The sequence below is a fragment of the Asparagus officinalis genome, chromosome 4 (assembly GCF_001876935.1).
Source record: "Asparagus officinalis chromosome 4, Aspof.V1, whole genome shotgun sequence".
Lineage (NCBI taxonomy): Eukaryota > Viridiplantae > Streptophyta > Magnoliopsida > Asparagales > Asparagaceae > Asparagus > Asparagus officinalis.
Window position 1 is genome coordinate 132,445,664 of NC_033797.1, and position 25,006 is coordinate 132,470,669.

At 36.2% G+C, this 25,006-nt stretch overlaps 1 protein-coding gene across 1 annotated transcript in view; it reads right to left on the bottom strand.

Annotated features, from left to right (window-relative positions):
- LOC109839031 (callose synthase 3-like) overlaps positions 382-25,006 on the bottom strand; it is a 33,760-nt gene continuing 9,135 nt past the window's right edge. Inside the window, exons 10-43 of the mRNA XM_020407463.1 lie at positions 24,789-24,915; positions 23,732-23,869; positions 23,587-23,663; positions 23,437-23,509; positions 22,354-22,476; positions 22,157-22,271; positions 21,560-21,894; positions 21,358-21,410; positions 19,751-19,811; positions 19,421-19,502; positions 19,296-19,345; positions 19,126-19,212; positions 16,377-16,523; positions 16,183-16,271; positions 16,013-16,097; positions 15,767-15,927; positions 15,512-15,635; positions 15,326-15,423; positions 11,728-11,863; positions 11,503-11,654; positions 10,517-10,626; positions 10,279-10,404; positions 10,080-10,148; positions 9,772-9,961; positions 9,037-9,190; positions 7,085-7,204; positions 6,891-7,009; positions 6,719-6,802; positions 5,395-5,507; positions 5,067-5,296; positions 4,153-4,950; positions 3,976-4,026; positions 1,542-1,727; positions 382-911 (exon numbers count right to left, since the gene is read on the bottom strand). Coding sequence (XP_020263052.1) covers positions 663-911; positions 1,542-1,727; positions 3,976-4,026; positions 4,153-4,950; positions 5,067-5,296; positions 5,395-5,507; positions 6,719-6,802; positions 6,891-7,009; positions 7,085-7,204; positions 9,037-9,190; positions 9,772-9,961; positions 10,080-10,148; positions 10,279-10,404; positions 10,517-10,626; positions 11,503-11,654; positions 11,728-11,863; positions 15,326-15,423; positions 15,512-15,635; positions 15,767-15,927; positions 16,013-16,097; positions 16,183-16,271; positions 16,377-16,523; positions 19,126-19,212; positions 19,296-19,345; positions 19,421-19,502; positions 19,751-19,811; positions 21,358-21,410; positions 21,560-21,894; positions 22,157-22,271; positions 22,354-22,476; positions 23,437-23,509; positions 23,587-23,663; positions 23,732-23,869; positions 24,789-24,915 — 4,912 coding nt within the window. The 3' untranslated portion in view covers positions 382-662. The remainder of the gene's footprint in view (positions 912-1,541; positions 1,728-3,975; positions 4,027-4,152; positions 4,951-5,066; positions 5,297-5,394; positions 5,508-6,718; positions 6,803-6,890; positions 7,010-7,084; positions 7,205-9,036; positions 9,191-9,771; positions 9,962-10,079; positions 10,149-10,278; positions 10,405-10,516; positions 10,627-11,502; positions 11,655-11,727; positions 11,864-15,325; positions 15,424-15,511; positions 15,636-15,766; positions 15,928-16,012; positions 16,098-16,182; positions 16,272-16,376; positions 16,524-19,125; positions 19,213-19,295; positions 19,346-19,420; positions 19,503-19,750; positions 19,812-21,357; positions 21,411-21,559; positions 21,895-22,156; positions 22,272-22,353; positions 22,477-23,436; positions 23,510-23,586; positions 23,664-23,731; positions 23,870-24,788; positions 24,916-25,006) is intronic.

Sequence of the window (25,006 nt, forward strand, 5' to 3'; positions counted from 1 at the left end):
TTTGTGTATAGCAATAAAGAGTAGTATAACCCTTGTGTACAATTATTACTATACATTGTGAAATTTGCCCAAATCCCCACCACTCTGTAACCATTTTCAATGGAGCACACTAATTATATGTTCAAGGCACGGTCGGCCACTCATTCGTAATCTCTCGACTGATGCATTCTGGTATCAGTCTGTATCAAATTAGATACAGCATAGCACAAGCATTGCTCTTTTAACAGGAATCTGTTGCCACTGAATGCCACACAACGAATCTCCTTAGAACTAACTTCATGGACCAAGCAACTGCTCATAATTAATAGACTTCTGTAATTGAAAATATGATTTCTTTAGCACATTAATTCTAGTTATAGCTAAATCATGCAACTGACAAACTTGGGCAACAGAGACAACCTTGTCAACTAATATATATTGAGAAAAAAAAGGCAAGCAGCCTCAGTCAAGAGCTGGATTACAGTTGTTACGTAGGTCGCCCACCCATTAGTGTGCTAGCTAAACCCCATAAACACCACCACAACTTGTTCAACAAAATGGCCAATTGCCCGTCAGCGATTAAAACTATCAGTACACAACACACATCAACTGCCATTTCAACATGAACAAAATTGCCTTCTCCATTTCCTCAGAGAAGAGACCAAGTCATTCTAAAGAAAAATTTATTCCTTGTTGCGAGATGATCGGTCTCGTTTGGGCCCACCGAGGATACGAGAAATTTGCAAACCTCGACTGAATGCTTGATTGAATAGCATGCGAGTTTGGAACTCTGAAACAAAGGGGAACCAAGCCAAGAATGCAATTGGAGTGAATAAGAGAAGGCCCATGATGACTTCATAGCCTCGAGCAAGAGCCCTCACTGCTCCCCAGAAGCCAGCTTGAACAACAAGAGGTTTACAAGCTTGTGCAATCTGAATCAAGAAGTGGGGGCATTCATTAAACAATCAATAAACCATTTGAAGAGGACATCATAATTAGAAGGGTTTTCACAAAACCCTCCCCCCTGAACTTTCAAAATTATGCGAGTCTCGTGAACTATTGGAAATTATCACAAATGTTGTTAATTTGAAGTAAAAGAGATGTAAACTACACATTAATATCTAGGAATCTCAATCAAAGAGAAACTCTCAGTAAAAGGGTTGATTGCTGATAGACCCCTGCACTATTGACTTAACAGTGGATAGACCCTCTCTTGTTCTGTTATCGCAGATAGATCCCATTAGTGATTTTTTTTTTTTTTTGACTCTTCTACCATCAGGTGGTCTCACTACAGGCGTCGATTAGCAATCAGCTGATAGTGAAGGGGGTCTTATCTGCAATTAACTGAAAGAAAAAAGTATATAACATGAAAATTGTCAAAAACATGTCATCTGCAAAGCAACAGGAACATAAACTAACTACTGATAGTATTCTAGTAAAACACTTTCAGAGGGGCTTCTCTTACAAGATTTAGGGAGGTTTTGAACAAAACATGCCAAAAGTTCAGGGGGCGGGTTTTGTGAAATTTACCCTTAAAAAAATGACAATTCAGATATACATACCAAAAGCAAACCCCATCCTGTAGGCATGAATGCAAGAATGCATACGATAATGTCCTGAAATGTCATATGCGGGAGTATAATTAAGATGGCAAGGACAGAAACAAACGTTACAAAGACAAGTCCCTTTATAATCCGGAAAACAAGCTGAAACTCTGCACTGAATTTTCGCCTTCCCATTGATACTACCTGCGAAAGGGAAAGAAAGAGAACAAAAACAGAAGTAAATTTGTAAGGTAATTACACAAAAAAGAGAGGGGGAGGAGGGGTGTATTTGCCGGGGTGGGGGAACAACAATTGTACTAGAATGGTAAAATACATAATCTGAAAGTTGTCTAGCTCAAAGAAAACTGTGTAGTAAGTTCAATCAAACAGAATTCTATATAATTCATCGGTTAGTGATAGAACACTAGTGTGAAAACAGGGTGGGAGGTTGCTTGGGGGTTGGGTGGAAGACATTGAGGCTGTTAGCTGCAGTTAGGAGGCACAACATCAAGGAGATTTGAATACTCTTTGAATACCAAATGATTGATATATGAAACTATATTTGTCAATATTTACTGATCTCGAACTATGTTAAAAATTGTTTTCAGTCGCATCTCCTCCATTATTTAATAACAATTATAGTTCTTGAATAAATTAATCACTTCGTTTTTAAGTCGTGCATTCTCCTAACAAGTTCTCTATATTGTAGTTAAGATTCTAGTTTTTAAAAACTAATGCATGTTTAAGCATTTAAAAAGTCCCTCTAACAACTGAACTTACAAAATAATACTATTGGAATGTGAAGAAGTAGACAGCTGAATTCATCATGTACTTGTGACAATATGGGGTGAAAAATTGTCTCACACTAAGATACTTAAATTGAAAAAAATATACGAATAAATTGTGATGATATTTAACATGAAATATTGCAGAATCAAGATTTATCAAGAAAATTCTTTCAGGAAAATATATAGAAAATTCATAAGCGCAAAGGGATATTATTTTTTGTACGATAAAATACAATTTTAATTTCATAAAGAAAAAAGAATAAAGAGCTTCATGTTGTCACAGTTAAGGCACTGCGTCAAGAGATAAAGGTAAGAGTGAGGATATGAGAAGGGAAAAGGAATGGGAGAGATGAGGGAAAGTTGGGAATATAGAGGAGAAGAGAATGGAGATGGTAGGAAGGACATAAGCTAGTCCAGTTCATATGATTTTTAAGATAGTTCGAGATTAGCCCTCAATAACTCAGCGTAATACTACTTAAATATTCACTATGTGTTATCCCAACGATTAACCTGCCCACTTAGTACAAATTGGTTAGATTGAAATTATAATAGTGACAAACAGTTTTTTTTTTTTAATTCAAGTAGTAGATATACTGGACAAAAAATTTATAGATGTGCATTGTAGTTCTGTACGGTGCAAGTTCTCCAGAAAAAACAGAATCTCAGACGCGTGTGTGCGTGTGCGCGGACGCAAACGTGCGTGTGAGATAACTTCCTAGATAGAATGAACAGTATAAATTTATAAAAAAAAATTAAAAGTGTGATTATGTAAGGGCACCACTAGTCGACAACTTCAAAACCGTTTTGTTTAGTTAGAATCAAGGTTTTAAATATCGGTTATCGGAGAATTATCAGACGGTCAAAATCCATATCGGATAGCAGATATCGGGGATAAGTAGTGTTTATCGAAGTGACATTACCGAATGGTGATATACATAATATAATATTCTAGAATGTAATCTAACCAAACTTAATGAAAAATAAACATACCAAAATATAAATAATTATGTTTAGGATTACTAACCAATAGTAGAAACTCGGTCGAGTTGGGTTTAAAGTGCATTGAATAGGTGTCTGTCGCCCAAAATTAAAACTCAAGCTAAAGGCCGATTTTTAGGCCAACAATATTGGCCGATAACTCACTTTATCACCGTATTATCGGCTATAAACATCCACAAATGATAACCGATTTAGAATCGAACTTATCATAGCGGAAGACCCCCAAAACCGATAAATCACCGATAATATCGTTTTATCGGCCGATATTTAACACATTGGTTAGAATAGTCATTGGGCTCTCACCAACAAAAAAGAAAAAAGATATGACACGAAATACCAAAAGGTAGGTATACACCAAAAAAAGAATAAAATGAAAATAATTTGTTCAAACTGCCGAAATTTTTAACTAATGGGTTTCATCCATTTGACTAGGCATAGCACAACTAAAAAGCATTTGGAAAAATAGATCATTACAATTTACAGTCTGTCAAATCCATGCGTATGGGAAAAATCCACAACTAAGTGCAAAAAAAAAGCAAATAAAAGATATATATACTCTGTACAATCCTCAGAAGAGGATAAGAGAATTGCTCCTTTGAAGCAACTTCAAACACTTACAATAGGGCCTGATGCTATGATGAAAATTCCATAAAATCCAAACTCACCTTCATGACAAGCAAAACTGCAAAGATCACAAGCCAAGAAATACCATAAACCTACAAAACAACAGGTCAACAGCAACCTAATTACTTTCCCTTTATTCACAACTCTGCCTGAATAACAAATACCAAATATTAACTTATATTCACCATACAGTTAAGTTAAAGAGGAGAAACAATTACCAGCACACTTTTAGTCTGTTTTGTTATATTAAGGTGATAGACTAGCCCATATTGGTAAAGGAAGAAGCGCAATGATAAAACTATCTCAGCAATGATCCCACGCTTTCCTGAATACCTCAGATGCTCTTGCTCTTTTTCCCACCAAGATTCCCAACTCTTTTCTGGCGGTACACCAATCCCTCCTCGGTTGCTAATCCACTTATTCCAATCAGTCCAATCATCCACGATTTTTTGCCACTCAAACCCTGAAGGATTGAACAAGAAAGGAGCAAAAAGCCAAGTTCCCACCATGAACCACATTGAAGCAGTTATAAAGATGTATGCTATAGGGGATCTGTACTTTTGGCCAAAGATTTGGTACACAACAAGTAAAATCAACAGTTCTAGACCCTTGACAAAATGACTCCGAGAGTAGTATCTGTAGTTGTCAGCAAACTTGGCATGGAAAACCACAAACCCACGACCTGTAGCTCTATACTCTGCACCTCCATGAAGCAACGTCCTACCATAATAGTGGGTTTTGGTTCCAAGGGAAAATGTAAAGAACACAGAAGCCAACTGTAATTGCATCAGTATAAATTCACTTAGAGCAGTACGAAAACCTCTTTCTAACCCAATTTCCATCATCATGGGTAATGCCATCAGAAATCCAAGTTGCACAAAAGATTGGGAAGCAAGAGCAACTTGAAGAGGCTGGTTATGCATAAATCTTCTTCCAGTGGCCAATCCTTCCTCAAGCCCACTAAGAATGAGATAGAGGCGGCCATACAGAAAAATATATACTGTCAGGACTGTCACCTGTAAAAACAGACCAAAAATAAGAAAAGGGGAAAAATAATAGAGAAGATAGAAATAACTTAAAGACGGCAGGTTGTTTAGAAAATGAAGACTGGGGAATATCACAAGCAGCATACCAAGGTACTGAAGTAAAAACCAACAGTCGTGAAATAGCAAGACATCATCCTAAAGAAATCAAAACGGTGTCCAAGTCTGTATATGTCACGACTAAGTGTCTGCTCCCCATTCCCATTTGCTATCTTTGCTTCAAATAGTGAAATCTGATTAAGACCCACATCTCTTCCCTTACCAACTTGCATGTACTCATGATGAGTAACATTTCCCTCACGAAGGGTGGAATTGAAACCTATCCATATAAAAGCGGCAGATAAACATAAGTACACAATAACAAAGGTATGTTCTTGTTTCCACTATTAGAAAAAAGTTATAGATGAAGGTACATGCCTGCAAATATGTCCTCACTTAAGTTGATAATATTGGATGCTTTACTTACTCCGCCTCTTGTGAGGTGGAAAAGTCTGTCAAACACATCCGGGTGCCCATAATGAAACCGAACCCTGCAAGGGAATAATTCAATACTTCAGAAGATCGTAAATTTTCAACATGCTGGCTATGGTGAAGAAAACACGCAAATCCATGCACGTGCATACATGCATGCTCTAATGCGCAAGCACATCAGATTTAATTCATTGTTGGGGAATCCAATTTTATAATCCACACAGTTAAAGGCTATGTAATCATTTAAAGAGCCTACATATGAAAAATAAAATAATTTATTTTTTTGGTCTATCCTACAAATATGCGAAAATGGATGTCCAAAATTGGGGGTAGAGTACCTCTAGGTCCCTGGCTGTAGAGGACCTCTAGAACTCACCAACCACATCTCCTCACTCAGTGGACCCCATGAATGATATTCATTACATAAATTATATTGAAAGTTTTTTTTATTATAGGGCCCACTAAATGAGCCGATGTTATTAATCCATATGACCAATTGTAGACGCTCTCTACAATCAATGATGTAGAGAATCCTTGCCCCAAAAATGGTACTTAAACTTGAATCTACACTTTAGAGCATAAAAATTTACAAAGCCATGATAATTGACCTACACGCTAGAAAACTTTGGAGTTTGGACCCCAGATTAAGTAATTAACTTCTCGCAATTGAGGCAGTTAATCTTGTGCTTCTCAATCTATGGACAAACACACTTGCAAAACCTTTTATCGTTGGAAGACACTTATGATCTAAATAAAGTTGGAAAAGGTTTGTCTTCAAATCCTTTCGGAAGTGGGCAAGTTTATCTCTATAATGTGAGAGAGGGGTGAAGGAAAAGAACAAAAAAGAAAGAAAGAAATATGAATGAATAAACAAATACTGTTCACAGCGCACAAAATTACTGAACCTTTTTTTATCAGAACCTTTTTTTTTAAGTTACTGTGATGATATACCTGAATAGCTGAAGCCACTTAGGAGTTGGTTGACATAAGTACCGAAAGCTAGCTTTAGGATGCCCCTTGTTAAAGGCCATGCTAACAATCCTTCCACAAAAATTCTATTACACCAAGAAGGTTACCCATAAAACTGTGACAACGTTTAAAATGTACCCTGCAGCCCTAATCACTCAATTACTATCTACCAACTCCTAAATAATGAGAGAAATTGGCATAGCTAAAAAGTAAAATAAACACTCAACCACTGTGAGATAGTCATACATAAAGCCCTATGATAATAACGCTTAAGATGGCAGCTATAGCATAAGAAACAAACCTCAATGGGTTGGCAAGCAACCGCTGTCCGATGGTCACAAAACTTGTTTCTTGGTTCGACATAAACCATGCAAGCGAGGAAACACTGAAAAAGCACCAGGACACTCATAAACAATAGAAAATGAATCTATTTAGAATCCTAGAAGAAGATGTCCAATGCATTAAGAGCCTACCTTCCAGTAAAAATATGTTCTCTAACACCAAGGATTGAAGGATACCTCACACCATCATGTTTTTTTAAAAATTCTTGTAGTAAATTTCTCATTTTGAAGGCCTCTTCCATGTAATTATCCTACAGCGAAGGAAGTCAATCTAGAGACTGAATGATTCAGAATACTAGTCTAAATATATAGACCATGTCCTTTACCTGATTCATATCTATAGTCTGCAAACCTTCACCGCGAGTAAAAATAATGGCATGATTTTGGTTTTCTGGCTTTCCTTCACCCAGAATTGCTGGACCCGGAAGCTTTATCCGATATATAACCTGTGCCCCAAAAGAATTCGGTCAATGAAAACACAATATTCCTTAATAACTTATAATGTTCGAAGCACATACAACAGTACATGTTAATATACAATTAGTTGATTAGTTCTACATATCTTGAGAGAAAATTTCACTAGTAATTCACCCACATGGTGAGAATCTCAATGCTAGTCATATGGTTAGTTCAACATGTTACCACTAATCATGAGCAGAGCACTGCCGAATTGAAACAGCTTATGAGGTGTACACATATGATAAGTATTATGCAGTATGCACAAGGCTGACAAATGTCTGAATGTTGGGGAGACATAGGTGGGCGTTGCTTCTCGAAATTGACCATCATCTGAGCCACAGTAGAGATGACCAGTATGCATGCATTGATATTAGTAAAAAGCAGATAGAATATAAGAGGATTCAGATTCGGCACATATCCCATTGTGTTGTCAGATTCCATTTGTTGTTCTGATAATGTAGTTTTGTCTGAAATAAATTAGTAACTTGACAAAGTAAGAAGCGAATCATTCTTCAATGATTTAGTAGTGAAGCTGAATATTACGCTATGGCTCATACTGCTTGGGAGATGATGTGGTTAAATTCCTTTCCAAGAGATTGTTGTGCTTATTCCTTGACTACAGTGATATCAATGTTTTAAATATCGACCGATAAAACGATATTATCAACGATTTATCAGTTTTGGGGGCCTTCTGCTATGATAAGTTTGATTCTAAATCAGTTATCGTTTATGGATGTTTATAGCCGATAATGTGGCGATAAAGTGAGTTATCGGCCAATATTGTCAGCCTAAAAATCGGGATTATCAGCCTTTAGCTTGAGTTTTAATTTCGGACAACAGGCACGTATTCAATACACTTTAAATCCAATCCGATCTGAGTTTCTACTATTGGTTAGTAATCCTAAACATAATTATTTACATTTTGGTATGTTTATATTATATTTCATTAAGTTTGGTTAGATTACATTCTAGAATATTATATTATGTATATCACCATCCGGTAATGTCACTCTGATAAACACTACTTATCCCCGATATATTCCCGATATTTGCTATCCGATATGAATTTTGACCGTCCGATAAATCGCCGATAATCGATATTTAAAACCTTGGGTGATATACATTGTGATAATCTAAGCTGCAACTTATACGACTAAGAATCAAGTATTTCATGCGAGAATCAAGCATACTATAGCTGATTGTCACTTCATTTCTGATAAGGTGTAGATTATGGAAATGCAACTTCTTCTGTTAGTTTGGCCAGTGTAATTGGAGAAGCTTTCACTGAAGCATTACCAAAAAGATTTTTTAGCTTCTATGTAACAAGATGGATAATTGGACATTATTGATAAATATGCTCTAGCTCAACGAAAATCTGAGAATAAATAAAACTTGACTACTACTCCGAGATCAAGTCGCTTTCCGAGCAAAACGATTTACATATTTTGGACCCTGGCAGCAAGAATGTAGTGCCCAATAGATACATGATGACAGTAGAATTTTGTCAGAACTCATCTTCTATACAAACCCTCTTTACCTACAACAACCACCACCACCACCAAGCCTTTATCCCAAATGTTTGGGGTCGGCTACAAACCTTCTTTACCTCTACAATACTATTTATCAAATCTCGTCTCAATATGGGGGAAAACTACAAATTGTTTACATAAATCTTCTCATACATCATTTTCTGGTTTTGCCAGCCTATTCATTTCCATAAGGTGTTGCTCAAGAAGGAAAATAGCCAATAATTTCTATTTTAGTAAACAAGACTAAAGCAACTACCATGATGCGTTGATGGAATAAGTTAATATTTCACCTGATCAAGATTTTGTACTGCCTCAGCAGGATCGTCAGCCTTTCCCAAAGCAGCCTTCACCAATGCAGAGTAATACACCTTTTCTATTTTTTTAGATCTGTCCTTGCTAGGTTCTTCAACCTCATCAATATAAGCAACACGGAGTGATGGGTATCTGCCAAAAAATATATTATTAGCATGTAAAATTACAAATTTCATTAATGGTGAAAACCAAATGAGAATCCCTACTAACTGTGAAAGGACCCAACCATTACACCAACTCCAGAGTTTTGGTGGGGATTGAGGTTTATATTTTTATATTCTAATGTGCCCTTACAAGTTGAGCACCCTTTTTATGAACAGAAACCTGGACTCACACAGCGGTGTTATTTTTTGGAAAATCTACTTACATTCGTGGTCGGTGGGATTTGAACCTGGGTTGCTCTGATACCATGTGAAATTCCCTAACCAATTACACCAAAACTCTAAAGTTGTGGTGAGGATTGAGGGTCATATTTTTATATTCTAATACTAACATTCTCTGTACCCATATATGGTTATTTCAATAATCATGGAATTTTGGTTGCTGGAACAGTCAATGAGGGAAGTCAACTAGAACAAGCAACCATATTGAAAGATGCTACCATGCAAAGTTCGGAAATTCATGCAAATTCTCAACCATAAAAATGGCCTTTATTTTCATTAAGTTCTTTCAATTTATACAAACTTTATGAATTAAAAGTTCACCACTCATACGTTGTCATGAGCCTTAGAATATCTTGGGCACGAGCATCACCAGATCGCTTATGAATTCCATATTGTTGGCATGAAACTACATATGTGAACTTCATATCAGCTACAGCTTGGCATTGTGCCCACAGAGACCTTCCAACTTTTGAGTGTTCCTCAGATGTTAATTCAGCTGCTTTGTAGCCTTCCATAAGATCTGAAAGAAAGTAAATGTCATTTCTTATGATGCAAACTGGAAAAATCAACTAGGTTAGTGGTCAAAAGAAGCTAGGTGAGTTGCCATTGGATAAGCAGTAAACATACTACTAGACTACCTTCTTCCTTGGCCATATCAAGAAAAGATTGAAGCTCCAAAGCTTTCCGATAGTACATCATTCCCCTAGCTGGAAATTAGGATGAGCTCCACAGTAAGTGAAGATACTTGAGCAACTTTGAGTAAAGAAAGCAAAAAAGCACTGTAAACTTTGCCAAGTTATCGTAATTTCAGCCTCATTTGCAACTTGAGAACTATACCGGTTCTTGTCAACGTCTGACCCCTGTACGATGCCCAAAGACGAAGCTCCTCTTCTAGTTCTTCATTCCGCCTAAGTTCTTCTTCTGATTTGCAGTCTACCCGCTCCAGGAAGTTAGTCCATTCATCTATAATGTGCATAATGATACATGATTAAATAATAAGATCAACAGAATAAAAGCTGCACAGAAAGATCCCATCCAAATTACCACATCACAAAAAAAGAAGGCATAAACAAACCTGGATAGATTTTCTGCAAGTAAAAAAGAATGGAAACTCCATCTTCATTTGGCTCTTCCAGACCACGTACAGAAAAAAGAACATCTTCGGTGTAATAGGGGGTCAAAACCCTGTGATTAAGTGTAATACTCAAGTCATGAGCATATTGTTGCAAAAGATAGATACACCATTAACAGCTAAAGAAAAATATAAGCACAAGTATACAAGGAAAGGGCTATAGCAACTAAGAACATAATGAACTTAATGACAGCTCTTCAGTAAGGTGGATACTTTGCATAAGTTGAAACTCTTCCTTTATAAAAACATGATATTGTGGTAATCAAAGATGAACTGTTAGATATTATAACTAGAATTGGTACTTTGTTGCAACTAAACAGAGTAAAATCATAGACACATTGTTGCAAAAAGATACAAGATTAGCAACAAAGTGTTAAAAGAAAAATATGACCAAAATCATACAAGGAAAGGGTTATAACAAGTTAGCAACTAACAACATAATGAGCTTAATGACGGCTCTTCTACATGGTGGAAGCTTTGCATAAGTTGCAACTGTTCTTTAATAAAACATGATACTGTCGTAAGCAAAGGCGAACTGTCATATATCATGATTAGAATGGGTAGTTTGTTGCAACTTAATAGAGTAAAAGGGTGTGTTTGGGGGGGAAGTTATGGTTGAGTTTAAACCTAACCCCGTTACCAACTTGCCAAACAAAGTATCTCTTAATTTAGATATACTTGGCATTTGAAAAATTATGCACATAACCGCCTAATCAGGATGGTGAAACTAGGGTTAAACTCCCAGCTCCTTGGCGGAGTCAGCTTGTGATAGGACTCCAATCTCATCTAACCTCTAACAGGGAAAAAAAAAGACAGATAACACCAAAATTAACTCCTCTATCAACACAAATACTAAGTGCATTATTGCTACGTAAGTAAAGAATATCAAGTTAAAACAAGGGCCAGAGCTCTAATATAAAAAGACTTACGAGAATGATAACATGTTACGGACTTTTGGAGCGTTGGGCATAGCCATAAACAAAGAGTTAGCGAAAAAAGAGATACGCCTTCTTGCTTCAAGGTTGGTTGGTACATCCATAGCAGATTCCTTGACAGTCAGCAATAAATTAAGTCTTTTGATCTACAATTATCAAGAGGAAGGATCTATTAGATTAAGAGCATAATATTACACGAGTAATACTGCCCAAAAGTACCTTTTCTGTCCAAGCATCGGATTCTGGTAATGGGAACTTGATAGCCTTAGCAGGAGCAAACAACTGAACCTGCTGATCCAATGGTGTCATTCCCTCCTGCCTTCCATATGCACCTCCATGTATGGAATCTAGCAGGCTGTTAAAGAAATTAAAGTTTATATGAGTCTGAATCCAGACAACAGTTAGTAGAACTTTGGCTAGAACTCCTTATTTTTAGTTTTCCATAGAGCCTCCTTGGAGCTTGTGCATAAAAAAGTCAAGTGGAAAAAGAAAGAAAAGTAAAACAAGTAATTTTGACAAAAAAAATTAACCTCAGAAAAGATGTTTTTACTTCCTTTTTTCTCAAAGGAATATTTCAATATTAGCTTTAGGTAAACTATCAAATTATTAAATTGTTAGTTATCCTTGAAAATCAGATAAAGCGTGGCCCAGTGCACAAGGTGTCACCATTGTGGGCTTTGGGGAGGGCCACAGGTACACAGTCTTACCCCAGCTCGTGGAGAGGTTGTTTCCAAGATTCAAAACTGCAACCTCCGGATCATAAGGAAGCAACATTACCATTGCGCCAAGACTCACCCCCATCTTTGAATCTCATATGCCAAAACCTTTATTGCTCAAGAAATCTAAAATTAAAAAAAAATTGACATTATAGGTTATTCTCATTTATTTAATGTGACTGTTCTTCACTATTTGACATCTGTATAGCATTCCTTTACATCCAATGTTTTATAACTTTGTTGTTTTAAGTACAATTACTATCTGATTCTTTGTTACTCAAATTATTTTTCCATCATAATTTTTCTTTCCGACATAGACTCCTTAAACACTAATATTTTTTTCCCGTTTCGCATTTTGCAACATGCATTTATATGGTCAAGAGGGTCAGTGATGGGGGTCGGGGCAGGGCTCCGATCCGAAAGTAGATGGCCCCCGAATGTGTTGCCTTCGGCGCCAACCCGGATCCGATGGGAAAGCACGAGATTTTCGATACTGAATTTTGACAGGTGCTCGAACCTAAACGTGATATAAAAGGGGGAGACGGTAGATTTTTCAGTTGTCGATAACTTTCCAAAGCCATGTTGTAAAACCTTGGCAGCGAGGGATCATAATTCATTAAGGGATAATCGGAGGAGAGTCGGCGATGGCAATACTCAAGTGGGGGTCGTTGTTGGCGTACGCAATTCAAAGGATTGTGGCATTATCGGAGGCGAATGGTGTCAGATCTCAAGGCTGCGGCGGACACTGTTCATCCGTGAACAGTAACTTTTTTTGACTTGTGGTTGAGATCGGATGGCTAGGATTGAAAGTGGAGAAAATTTAAATAAATAGCTAGGCCTTACACCTAGGGGCTTCACACCCCAATAAAAGGCAAATCACATGCCAAAGAACACCGCATATGCTCATAAAGAATTTTCAAACTCAATTTTTTATTCATCAATAGCTATTCCTCATGGAGGATTACATCATTTATTTATAGGAAAAAAAGCAACTAAACACTTAAGGAAGTAAATAAAAATCCTAATCAAATCAAAACCTAACAAAACTAAAAGATGCAATCAAATAAAAACCTAACTAAAATAGAAAGAGATTTCAAAATCAAATCCTAAAGAAATCCTAACTAAAAAGAAGATTACATAGCATAAAATAAAATCCTACCAAAAAAGAAAATATTCTAATAAATCCTAATCGCATTACATGGAGAGTCCACGATTGTCCTACATCAAATCTCCCCTTGTTTGAGAAAACTCAACCTCGAGTTTTATAATGAGAGTGTAATGTTTGACTTGATTGGTGAGAAGAATTCTGTTGTAGATTGGAAAATCTTCAAGATAAACTGTAAAACCTGATATTGAGTTGGTGGTGGAGGGTTTGGAATAACAAACTCAATAACCAGATTATCTTGAAATTTGCGCCGCATATTGAACTTAAGTTCGGTAGGATTGACTTGAGCTCTGGGCTTGATTCAAACTCGAGAGTTAGATCAACCTGCTGCTTTGTTTTTTGTTCCACTCTTGTTTAAGCTTGGCCTGAAGTTCAAGCTCGCACTCTGAATTGATCTTTTAATCTACATATGATTCTAGCTCACGCTCAGGCTCGAGCTTTAGTTCTTGATTAAGTTTTTGATCTGGCTCTTCTTTCTCGTCTTGACTCAAGTAGAGGCTTTGGATCTGGATTGAAATCAAATTTTCATTGAAGACCCATATCTGGCCGGGATTGAGGAATTTGTGTTGGCTTTGCTTCAAAATTTGAAGAGAAACAATATCTTCTAGATGGTGGACTAGAGTACCTTCTCTCCAAAAGAACTTTCATAGTTGTCCACGAACGGATGTTTGAATGATAATAGTTTCTATACCACTAATATTTTGCCTCTTTAGCCTACACTCAGCATATAAATACATTTTCAGTTTTAACATATCATAAATAGGAAATATATCTTCTATATTAAAAATCTAGACGTCAAATTCATAAAGCTTCTCATATCCATCAAATCCATAAAAGTAGGCTAGAATACCAAATTAAGTGGATTAAAATACCCTTGTAAAGGAGGTAGTGGTATTTTACCCCTGATAACCATGGATCCTTCGTCTCTGATATCAAATGATGGGGGTCGGGACAGGGGCTCTGATCCGAAAGTAGATTGCTCTTGAATGTGTTAACTTTGGCGCCAACCCGGATCCGATGGGAAAGCATGAAATTTTCAATAATGTGAATTTTGGCGGGTGCTCGAATCAAATCGTGATATAAAAAGGGGAGATGATAGATTTTTCAGTTGTCGATAACTTTTCAGAACCGTGTTGTAAAACCTTGGCGGCGAGGGATCATAACTCATTAAGGAACGATCAGAAGAGAGACGGGGATGGCGATGCTCAAGCAGGGGTTGTCGTTGGCGTACGCCATCGGAATCGAAAGATTGTGACATCATCAGAGACGAATGGTGTCAGATCTCGAGGCTGCGGTGACACTGTTCATCCGTGAACAGTAACTCAAGGCTGCGGTGACACTGTGGAGAAATTTTAAATTAATAGCTAGGCCTCACACCTAGGGACTTCACACCTAAGGGCTTCACACCCCCAATAAAAAGCAAATCACATGCCAAAAAACACCTCATATGTTCAAGAGAGAATTTTCAAACTCAAATTTTTTATTCACCAACGTCTATTCCTCATGGAGGATCACATCTCTTATTTATAGGAAAAGAAAGCAACTAAACACTTAAGTAAATAAAAATCATAATCAAATCAAAACCTAACAAAACTAAAAGATGCAATCAAATAAAATCCTAGCTAAAATAGAAAGATATTTCAAAATCAAATCCTAAAGAAATCCTAACCAAAAAGAATATTACATAGAATAAAACAAAATCCTACCAAAAAAGGAAAGATTCTAATAAATCCTAATCGCATTACATGGAGAGTCCACGATTATCCTGCATCAGTCAGTATCCAAAACGCAGAGAAAATAGCACGCTATTCTATAAATTTAAATTATAGCAAGTTTTTTTTATCTTCCAGTCACTGATTTTCTGCTCCATAAAAAAGAAACAAAAATTTTAAACATCATCATTTCAAAACTGGGAAAATTGTCCTGATACCCTTACCCAGAGAACTGTTCTTCCATGATGTCCCTCGTCACGACCTCAAGCATATCTTGGAAAAGTATGACAACCTGACCTTTGTCTTCTTGTTTATTATCCATCTGCAAAACAATCATATACAAGCCTAAGACATGATCTCATAAAATCATAATATACTAATACGGAACAAAAAACTCTATAAAGATGTACCAATAATTTGATCAATCTGACAAACTGGTTGTATAAACTAGGGAGAGCACTCATTTTCAGATCAGTAATTAGAGTGTCCTTAGCTATATGATCATCAACTTCAGCAAATATTTGATTTATGACCCTACATACATAGTCAACAAGAAGGGTAAGTCGTAGGAAAATGACAGCCAGTACAAGTAAAAAAACATAACTTGGTAATAGCAGATATAATACAAGCTAAACAAGGAACAAAATCTTGTAATAAGTTCTTACTCTTTCTCTCGTTGCCCTTCAACTAAATATTTAATAATGTTTTTAAATGATGCATAGCACTCTCGAACAGCACAAAACATATAATCATCTGAATTGATTCTCTTCTTCAACTCACGGTCTTTTCCATTGCTATCTTTCGCCATATCCAGTGCAATTGGTATCTAGACAAAACATAGTACAAGTACATCAAACAGTGAATCAAAAAGCTAACTCTTTAGTTATAGAGGGATATATTTAATCAGAGACCTTGCTGGCTAGAAGGAAAGGAGGCCACTGGATGAGGTCCAAATCTCGATCAGCCCAATAAGGAACAAGCAACAAATCCATTTCCCTGTAATTCATTGACTAACACTATGTTAACGCGTACAGGACTACTAAAACTAGGTCTAGAGCATACATTAATTATTCAATAGTACCTATTGCTTATCAGATCTTCTTCTCGGAAGCTGGTAATTATTTTGTTCCATACTTGAGCGAATTTCACCACGTCCTTACTAGCTGGTACCTGACATAGCCAATAGTCTTGACCAAATTAGTCAGACTCTGACAGCGAACCACAATAAACTTTATTTAAACATTTGAAGGGACAACAATGGACCAAGGTGACAACCTTAGTGAATTTTCCACATAAAGCGCCACATAGAGAATTCAACAATCTCTTTGTTCTGGCTTCAGATTTTTCCACTGGAATCAAGTTGTCATTGAAGGCACCAGGTAATGATTGAAATCGAGATCGCAACATTCCCAAAGTCCGAATCTGTGTTCAAATCAATGTGCAGAACTTTAGAATTCGAAAAAACTGAAATGCCAATATTCACTGTGGAAGCATAAAATAATAGCCATCAGCCGTCACCAAAACTTAGGACTTGAGTGAAAGGGATTTTTAACATAATAGCAAGTTCAAATCCCATCAACCACAAATTTAAAAATGGACAACCCGCACTAAAATTGAAGATGCTGTGATTCCAAGTTTCGGCCCATCAAAAGGGCGCTCAACCTGCGGTGGCATGTTAATGTTATAATATAAAACCATAACATTGAACACCCGCACTAAAATTTTGTAGTTTCGGTCTAGTGGAAGGACCCTTAACACTCATCACCTTTAACTTTGAAGAACTAGGGGAAAGCCAAGAGAAAAAGGAAAAAAAAATCAAATGTGTTCCATGATCCACATGCATGCTCAACCCTCACCAAAATTTTGTAGTTTTGGTCTAGTGGAAGGGACCTTTAACATCCATCACCTTTGACTTTAAAAAACTTCTAGGGAAAAAGACCAGAGAAAAAAAAATCAAATGTGTTCCATGATCCACATGCATAGTTTATTACCGTGACTCTAACTAAATTAATTGCACATCAAAAAAACAAATTCCTATCAAAGAAGTAAAGGAAAAGGGAATTTTTTGTATACATAGTTAACACATGTAAAACTTCTATCTTTCATTCATTTCCTTTTTATTTACTTTTCTTTCCTTTTTTTTTTTTTTTTTTTTTTTTTCAATGAAAGCAACAGCAGATCAGAAAGCATTCATCTAGAACATCTGTAAAAGATTCGCAGGTATGATTAGGTTGAAAAACCCTTACAAAACTGATCTTACTATAATTCTTTCAACAACTGTTTGTCGATTGTTCTTTTACTCAATAACCAAAATAGGCATTGGGTAAACAAACAATAACATTTCCTTAGATATCAGAACTGGGATGTTATTTGGAGGGCTAATGTTATGAATGGCAGCTCATATAAACGTGTTTGATTATTCTTTTACTCAGAAACAAAACCAAACATTGGGTTAACTAATCATGACAACTGACATGCTAAAACTACCAAAACTAGGACGTCTGTTAGAGGGCCAATATTGTTAATGGCAGCTGTGTGAGAGAGAGAGAGAGAGAGAATAACTTAAGTGCAAATCTGTCAGATTCCGATGTCTAGTGGAAGGGACCTTTAACATCCATCACCTTTGACTTTAAAAAACTTCTAGGGAAAAAGACCAGAGAAAAAAAAATCAAATGTGTTCCATGATCCACATGCATAGTTTATTACCGTGACTCTAACTAAATTAATTGCACATCAAAAAAACAAATTCCTATCAAAGAAGTAAAGGAAAAGGGAATTTTTTGTATACATAGTTAACACATGTAAAACTTCTATCTTTCATTCATTTCCTTTTTATTTACTTTTCTTTCCTTTTTTTTTTTTTTTTTTGCTTGTACAATGAAAGCAACAGCAGATCAGAAAGCATTCATCTAGAACATCTGTAAAAGATTCGCAGGTATGATTAGGTTGAAAAACCCTTACAAAACTGATCTTACTATAATTCTTTCAACAACTGTTTGTCGATTGTTCTTTTACTCAATAACCAAAATAGGCATTGGGTAAACAAACAATAACATTTCCTTAGATATCAGAACTGGGATGTTATTTGGAGGGCTAATGTTATGAATGGCAGCTCATATAAACGTGTTTGATTATTCTTTTACTCAGAAACAAAACCAAACATTGGGTTAACTAATCATGACAACTGACATGCTAAAACTACCAAAACTAGGACGTCTGTTAGAGGGCCAATATTGTTAATGGCAGCTGTGTGAGAGAGAGAGAGAGAGAGAATAACTTAAGTGCAAATCTGTCAGATTCCGATCCCATGCTGGGCAACTGAATCTGAACACTTGCTCTAAGTCACACAAATCGAGAATGCAAACCTCAGATGATGATCTAAACACCATAATGTCTTTGCAAATCAAGACTTGTTGAGTTTGCCACATAATATCTTTGCAAAACAAGGCTTGTTGAATTGCGACATTCTAGGCCTTTGACTATGCAACTTGCTCTCATGTTCTTTTTCTGGCCTATCCAGCGCGTTCACCGACCCATTGTTGGGCTTCAATTAAAATGAATCCCAAATGTAACCTATTACTGGATTTTTAAATTATCCACGCTCTGTCCGTCACAACCTAGAACATAAATAGAGGGCTCCAATTTGCACAAACACATATGGTGTTCTTAAAGCTAAATATTTGGTGGAAGGTGGTAATGTAACTCTGCTTACCAACTTAACTTAGTTACACCACAATATATTGTATCCTGTCCCATTTATACAGGCATATATGTACTTATCATTTATGGTGTACTAAGAGTGTATACATGTGTTTGTGCATATGGAAAAAGAGGGTACAAAGTGCAGCTCATTTTGCTAGACAAGAAACCAAGAGATAGAGATGGGGTTAGGCATACCCTTGCAGGTCACATTTGAAGGTGTGGATCTCACCACCTTTTATCTCTTGGTACCTCATTTTGCTAATTGAGACGCCACCTCATAACCATCAAATCCTATATATAACTAAGAGAATGATTTGCTAACCTCTCCAAGACGACGCATAGCCCCATAGATACCACCGACTAATGTGGAGTAAATTGCATACCATATCTGGGTATCCATAAAATAAACCTGCAAGTATTATAGCAGGAAAGGGTAAGCAAAAAAGAAGAAAATGAATTATAGCATTAGATTCAGGATAGGTAGTAGCATACAAGGATAATTGGAGCCCAAAGCGCAATCACAACACCAATATTGTCCTTAGCTGTGGAGCGAACATAATCACATGATAAATACACATAGCATCAAAAAATTAAAATAATTGCATCAATCTAGCTACCTCTGGGAAAAAACTCATGCCACTGATAAGTTGTTATTGGCTGCCTCATGATATCTTTTGTCGGACCTATTAGAGGCTTAATCTGCAATGACAAGTATGGTCAAACCAATTTCTGAATAACTATGAGCACACCATCATCAGCCATCTCTACAGTAGATGCATAACAATTGTATCATCATAAGTTAGGAATAAGCGTACACTGCATGAATGCTTAGCTCCAACTTTTCTTATATAAATTGAATAAATCTCACAAGCACACCCAACCCTTAAAAAGAGTTCAGATATGAAAGCATACTTAATGGAGACTCAGGAAACAATAAGGATCAGTACCTCAATGTAGAAACTAACTACCAACTTCGTAGATATAAGGAGCATCCAGAAGATTGTATACCTGAAATCAGGAATTAAGGACAAATTTTCAAAACCAACCCTTTTAGAACTTTATTTTTAAAAATCGACCTATTTATCTTTTGTTTAGCATTTTCTACCAATTTGTAGCCAGTTGGCTAAAACTAGGTCAAAAATGCTAAATAAGTTGCGAAAACTTCACAGGATTTAGAATCCCGTGAAGTTTAGTCCTTAGTTAATCAGCTAAACAAAAAAGCTTGGCACATGTGGTGATCTGCTACCAAACTTCACGAAATTCAGAATTTCATGAAGTTTATAATAAACATACTGCACAAAATAAACAATTATGTATAGTGGGTTCAGTTGTTATCGCATTAGCCTATAAGGCTTGGATGGAAAGCACAGGGTTCGAATCCCAGCCTAGTATTTTTTTTTTTACTGTTCAAGGAAAAATATGTGGGGAAAAAATATGTTGGGTGAGATTCAAACTCAAGGCCACTTGAGTGATTGAAGTCTAGCTTTCTTTGAGCTAATCACTTAGCTCACTATTACAATCGTTTCAAATTCGAACTTGAAATTATATATTGAACTTCCCGAGATTCTAAATCCTAGGGAATTTAGCCTAATTCTAAACTACATGGGACTGAGAATCCCATGCAGTTTAATTGTCTGCTAAACTTCACACGACACGGAATTCTAAATTCCGTTTAGTTTTAGCAACTTATTTCGCATTTTCGACCCAATTTCAGTCAGCTAAACTACACGGGATTCTAAATCTAGTGGAGTTTTAGCAACTACTTTCGACCATTAAAAATCCAAATGACAAATTTTCAAAACCAACCCTTTTTTAGATTTATTTTCAAAAATCAACCTATTTGAGATTTACGTAGCATTTTCGACCTTTTTTCATCCAACTGGCTGAAACTAGGTCAAAATGCGAAATAAGTTGCTAAAATTTCAGTGAATTTAGAATCCCGTGTAGTTTAGCAGGCAATTAAACTGCACAGGATTCTCCCGTGTAGTTTAGAATTAGGCTAAACTCCCTGGGACATAGAATCCTAGGAAGTTCAATATATAATTTTAAGTTCGAATTTAAAATGATTGCAATAGTTGGCTAAGCAGTTACCTCAAAGAATGCTAGACTTCAATCAGTAAAAAAAAAATTTACTAGGCTGGCATTCGAAAAACCATGTGCTTTTCCTCCAATCCTTATAGGCTAATGCTATAATCTCTAAACCCACTACACATAATTGCTTATTTTATGTAGTTTGTTTATTATAAACTTCATGAGATTTAAAATTCCGTGAAGTTCGGTTGCAGATCACCACTTGTGCCAAGTTTTTTCGCTTAGCTGATTAATTAAGGACTAAACTTCACGGGATTGTAAATCGTATGAAGGTTTCGCAACTTATTTAGCATTTTCGACCTAGCTAGCTGAAACTAGGTCGAAAATGCTAAATAAAAGATAAATAGGTTGATTTTTGAAAATAAAGTTCTAAAAGGGTTAGTTTTGAAAATATCCGGAATTAAAATAAGAAGCCTAGACTATATTGACAATCAAAAAATTGATGGAAGGAGTTCAGACATACATGGCAAGCGAACATGCACCTTCATGCATACCCCTTCCGACGTAGAGACGAGGCTGCCGGAAAATAAAAGAAATAGTGCATTTCCATAAATATAAAGTATGTGAAGTGCAAATATTGAAATTAGAAAAATGAAAGAATAGATGTTTAATTAGCTAAAAAGAAGAAGCAAGTGATAATGTCGCAGAGACACTTTTCAAAATACCTGGGACCACCACATCATAAGGGTTATAACCTTATAATTTGATCTTTCAAGAAACCGTCTCAGAAGGGGGAAAAGAAATAATAAAAGGCCAAGCATATTTGGTGACAGATATATAACAACAGCCAAAATATAGAGTGAAGGCTGATTCTGGCCATTTCCAAGCCAGCTCTTGATAGTCCTTGATAAGCCAGTAGGGTTTTCTGAACTATAAGCGTATGTTATAGGCAAAATTATCACCCATGCAGCACCAGAGATGACCTTCAGAACGTATCGAAGTTTAACTGCAAAAGACATGCTTCTCCTCGCTTTCCAGCTAAAAATAATATCCAGCACAGCTGCAAAACGGAAAAAAATCTTAAGTATAAAAAAGATATCCAGGAAATATTATTATCTCAACTAGAAAATTGACAACAGTTTAAACTGCTAGGAAAATTCCGCATAAAATAAGTGTTACTTGAGTCAGACAGTCGCATAACAGATGTACTGCCTACCAAGACAAGAAAGTTCCGACAGACGGTGATATAAATACTACCACTAAATGTTGGTACACATAAAGGTACAAGAGGAAAATGTAAACCCCAAAAGTTTGCATTTTACCTTGACCTAGCTTCAGTATTGCAGCTGTTATAAAAATACTGAGAACCTCCTTAAATACTCCATTATTAAACAAAGGCTTTGATGAGTCAGCATTCCAGGCGATGATGATCATAGCCTTTAGAAACAAGAACAAATTCAGTACCAAAGTATATGCCTTATGAGAAGAGTGAAAAGAATTTCAAGCACGGAATAAATACTTGTAAACATAAGATATAGAAGCTCCACATTCTATCAAAACTTCGATAAACATGCCAAAACGAACGAATTTCCACAAAATTGATCTTTCCGATCCATCTGTCACCACTACTGGGCTTGTTGTCCTGAATATATGAAAAAGAGAATTAGAAAATGCTATAAGAATTTCACATGAACTAAAACAACAGTAAATTTCAAGAACTTCTAGTGACACTCGTGAAACAAGGGTGTGCTCTCACTCGCCGTATGTGGGGAACATGTGTCCCAAACCCTAAAACCAGCCGAAAACCTAAACATACCCCAACCGGTTTCCGTTTAATTTTCACAGGTGTCCAAGGACAGTCATCCTTAGACTTCCCCCTAAATTTCATATGAAAGCAGAAACATTACAAAATGTAAACGTAAAGCGAGATAATTCTTATGAAGCAAAGTAGCATAATAACAAAAATTGACAGAATCGTGAGTTGATGCTATGCAATTGCATAGCCTAAATTATAACCACTAAAACCAGCCGAAAACCTGAACATACCCCAACCGGTTTCCGTTTAATTTTCACAGGTGTCCAAGGACAGTCATCCTTAGACTTCCCCCTAAATTTCATATGAAAGCAGAAACATTACAAAATGTAAACGTAAAGCGAGATAATTCTTATGAAGCAAAGTAGCATAATAACAAAAATTGACAGAATCGTGAGTTGATGCTATGCAATTGCATAGCCTAAATTATAACCAAGACCTTTTCTCCTTTTCTCCATTTCTGATTTTTTTTGTGGTGTGGTGGTTCTTTTTTCTTTTACCTTTTTTTTTTTTCGTGTGTTAAAACCAGCCGAAAACCTGAACATACCCCAACCGGTTTCCGTTTAATTTTCACAGGTGTCCAAGGACAGTCATCCTTAGACTTCCCCCTAAATTTCATATTCATAAAACCATGCATAAAAAACTAAGAGCAAATGCATATATCTCCTATAATATTAATCTGACTACTGAAGAAAGCCAAAACATTCAATTTGAAGGGAATATTCAATGAAGGAACAGAGCACTGAATTTTTTTAAATGAAGGATAAAAAGAATGTGCACACAACTTACTCCAGTATTTTCGCGATTGAAAAAATCAGCATCAGCTCTCATAGGCCAGCCTAGGCGAAAACAACGAACTGACCTGATTTTATTCACAAAATAATATCAGTTGAAAAGTACTAAGAACTATTTCAAAATGAGAGTTTCTTTCAGCCTTACCAAAAATACTCATTTAAATCATCATAGTTCCTCCACTGTGAATGTTTTGATTTTTCTCTCTTGCTCCTTTCGGCTTCCTGCATCAAAAAAATTACTCAACAAAAAACATATAGGAAAAGATCGTAACCAAGCAAACAGAACGTACCTTTGCTATAGTCTGATATATAGGAGTGACAACTTTCTGTAGAAAGGCCTCTTCCTCCCCACCGTAGGCTGGCTTTATGTTCTCACCAGTCATTGGGCTTACATTTCCAGCTAGCATGCCATATAGTTCAAATGCCATCTAAAATTGCAGAAAACAAACAGCTATAGTAGACTACCAATCAATGTCAGCAACAATAGAACTAATCCTTATGTCTAAAGTTCTAGGAACCAGGATACAAGAGAATCACATGAAAGGATCAATTTAGCAGCTTCTTTCCAACATGAGTTGGGCAGACCATAGAAAAATGGTCATAGTTATGATAACTATGAAAAAAATACCTGATTGATTTCCTAATATGGATGTTTGAGAATAAAATTATAACCTCAACCCATCCATAAACTTAGGAGTTTTAGTTTAGTGAAAGGAAACTTTAATATGCTACCAGAGCAAGCTAGCTTCCCACCAGCCTTCTATTTAAGAAGATTTAACAAAAAAGACATTGTTGTGTGGGTCCCTGTTTCGGCCCATGAAAAGGGTGTTTAACATTGAGGGACATCTTTGCCTTGTTTCAATTTTGAACTTCATTCCTTTGGTAGTCAATATATTACCTATAGATTAGCTGAGGATTTCCCCCCTTCGTATTTTCTTTCAACTAGACATATCATGTCACATAATGTCAATTTTTTCAGCTACATTCAAGCAACCTTCTTTGTCTACTATTCATCACAACTCCTCTCCTCCACTTCTTAATTGGAACATCCAATACTATTCATGACACTTAGAAACATTGTGTATTAACCGATCTACCCTCCTAATAAGGGAGAAATGACTTTGATTATTAATTAAAACCAGTTTTCAAGTATGTCAAACACTCATTTCTCTTTTTAGTTTTTACAACATTTTATAGCTATCATAAGGTCATGTGATATTGGGGGGAAAACAAAATAATGGTTCCAACTGCTATCGTAAGGAGTATGCAGTAATTAATGTTCAAGAATAAAAACATTGCCTTAAAAAGGTTCACGAATATTTTTTATATTCAAAGAACAAACCCTACATGATGATAGATGTAGCATAGGCACTCTGGCATAAAACGCAAGTTGGCAGCTTCACCCCATATAAGAAGGTAAAGACCCATATACAGTAGCTTACGTTGTTGAACTTCCTGCTGGATAGTAGGCAACCTGCAAGTTCAGTATCACAATACGTATCAAAATGACGAAGAGGGAAAATTATGGCCCTAGAACAATGCTGAGATGAGTCATTATGCTCCTC